This window comes from Priapulus caudatus, unplaced genomic scaffold, assembly GCF_000485595.1.
Source record: "Priapulus caudatus unplaced genomic scaffold, Priapulus_caudatus-5.0.1 Scaffold1875, whole genome shotgun sequence".
In the NCBI taxonomy this organism is placed as follows: domain Eukaryota; kingdom Metazoa; phylum Priapulida; class Priapulimorpha; order Priapulimorphida; family Priapulidae; genus Priapulus; species Priapulus caudatus.
The window spans coordinates 1-389 of NW_014578936.1; the positions used below are offsets into that span (position 1 = coordinate 1).

Here is a 389-nt window from a genome sequence, read left to right on the forward strand (position 1 = left end):
TCTCGCTCTCTCTATCTCTATCTCTCTCTCTCTCTCTCTCTCTCTCGCTCGCTCTCCCTCTACCACCACCTTCCTTCCTTCCTTCCTTCTCCCTGTCTCTGCTCCGTCCTTCTTTGGTTCCTTCTCATTTCCCTCTAACCTCTCCCTTGTCGTAATTTAAATGTTCGGTGTTTGCTCGTAGCTGGCGCTGGATTCGGGGGAGAAGGCGACGGAGTATGCGGAGGTGCCGGTGGATGAAGGAAGCGCTGTCAACTCTGACTTCATCATCGACGCCGCTAACGAGTACCTGTACGTCATGACGGAGCACAAGGTGAGTGGAGCTTATATCTGTTAATTAGCAGCAGCCCCCTACCTGTTCTCTCTCTCTGTGTTTGTCTGTCTGTCTGTCT

At 52.2% G+C, this 389-nt stretch overlaps 1 protein-coding gene across 1 annotated transcript in view; it reads left to right on the plus strand.

The window, feature by feature from the left end:
* Positions 1 to 181: 181 nt before the first annotated feature.
* LOC106817814 (plexin-A3-like) overlaps positions 182 to 389 on the plus strand; it is a gene marked incomplete at its 5' end in the record, with an annotated part of 18,945 nt that continues 18,737 nt past the window's right edge. The window contains one exon of the mRNA XM_014822514.1: positions 182 to 310. Coding sequence (XP_014678000.1) covers positions 182 to 310 — 129 coding nt within the window. The remainder of the gene's footprint in view (positions 311 to 389) is intronic.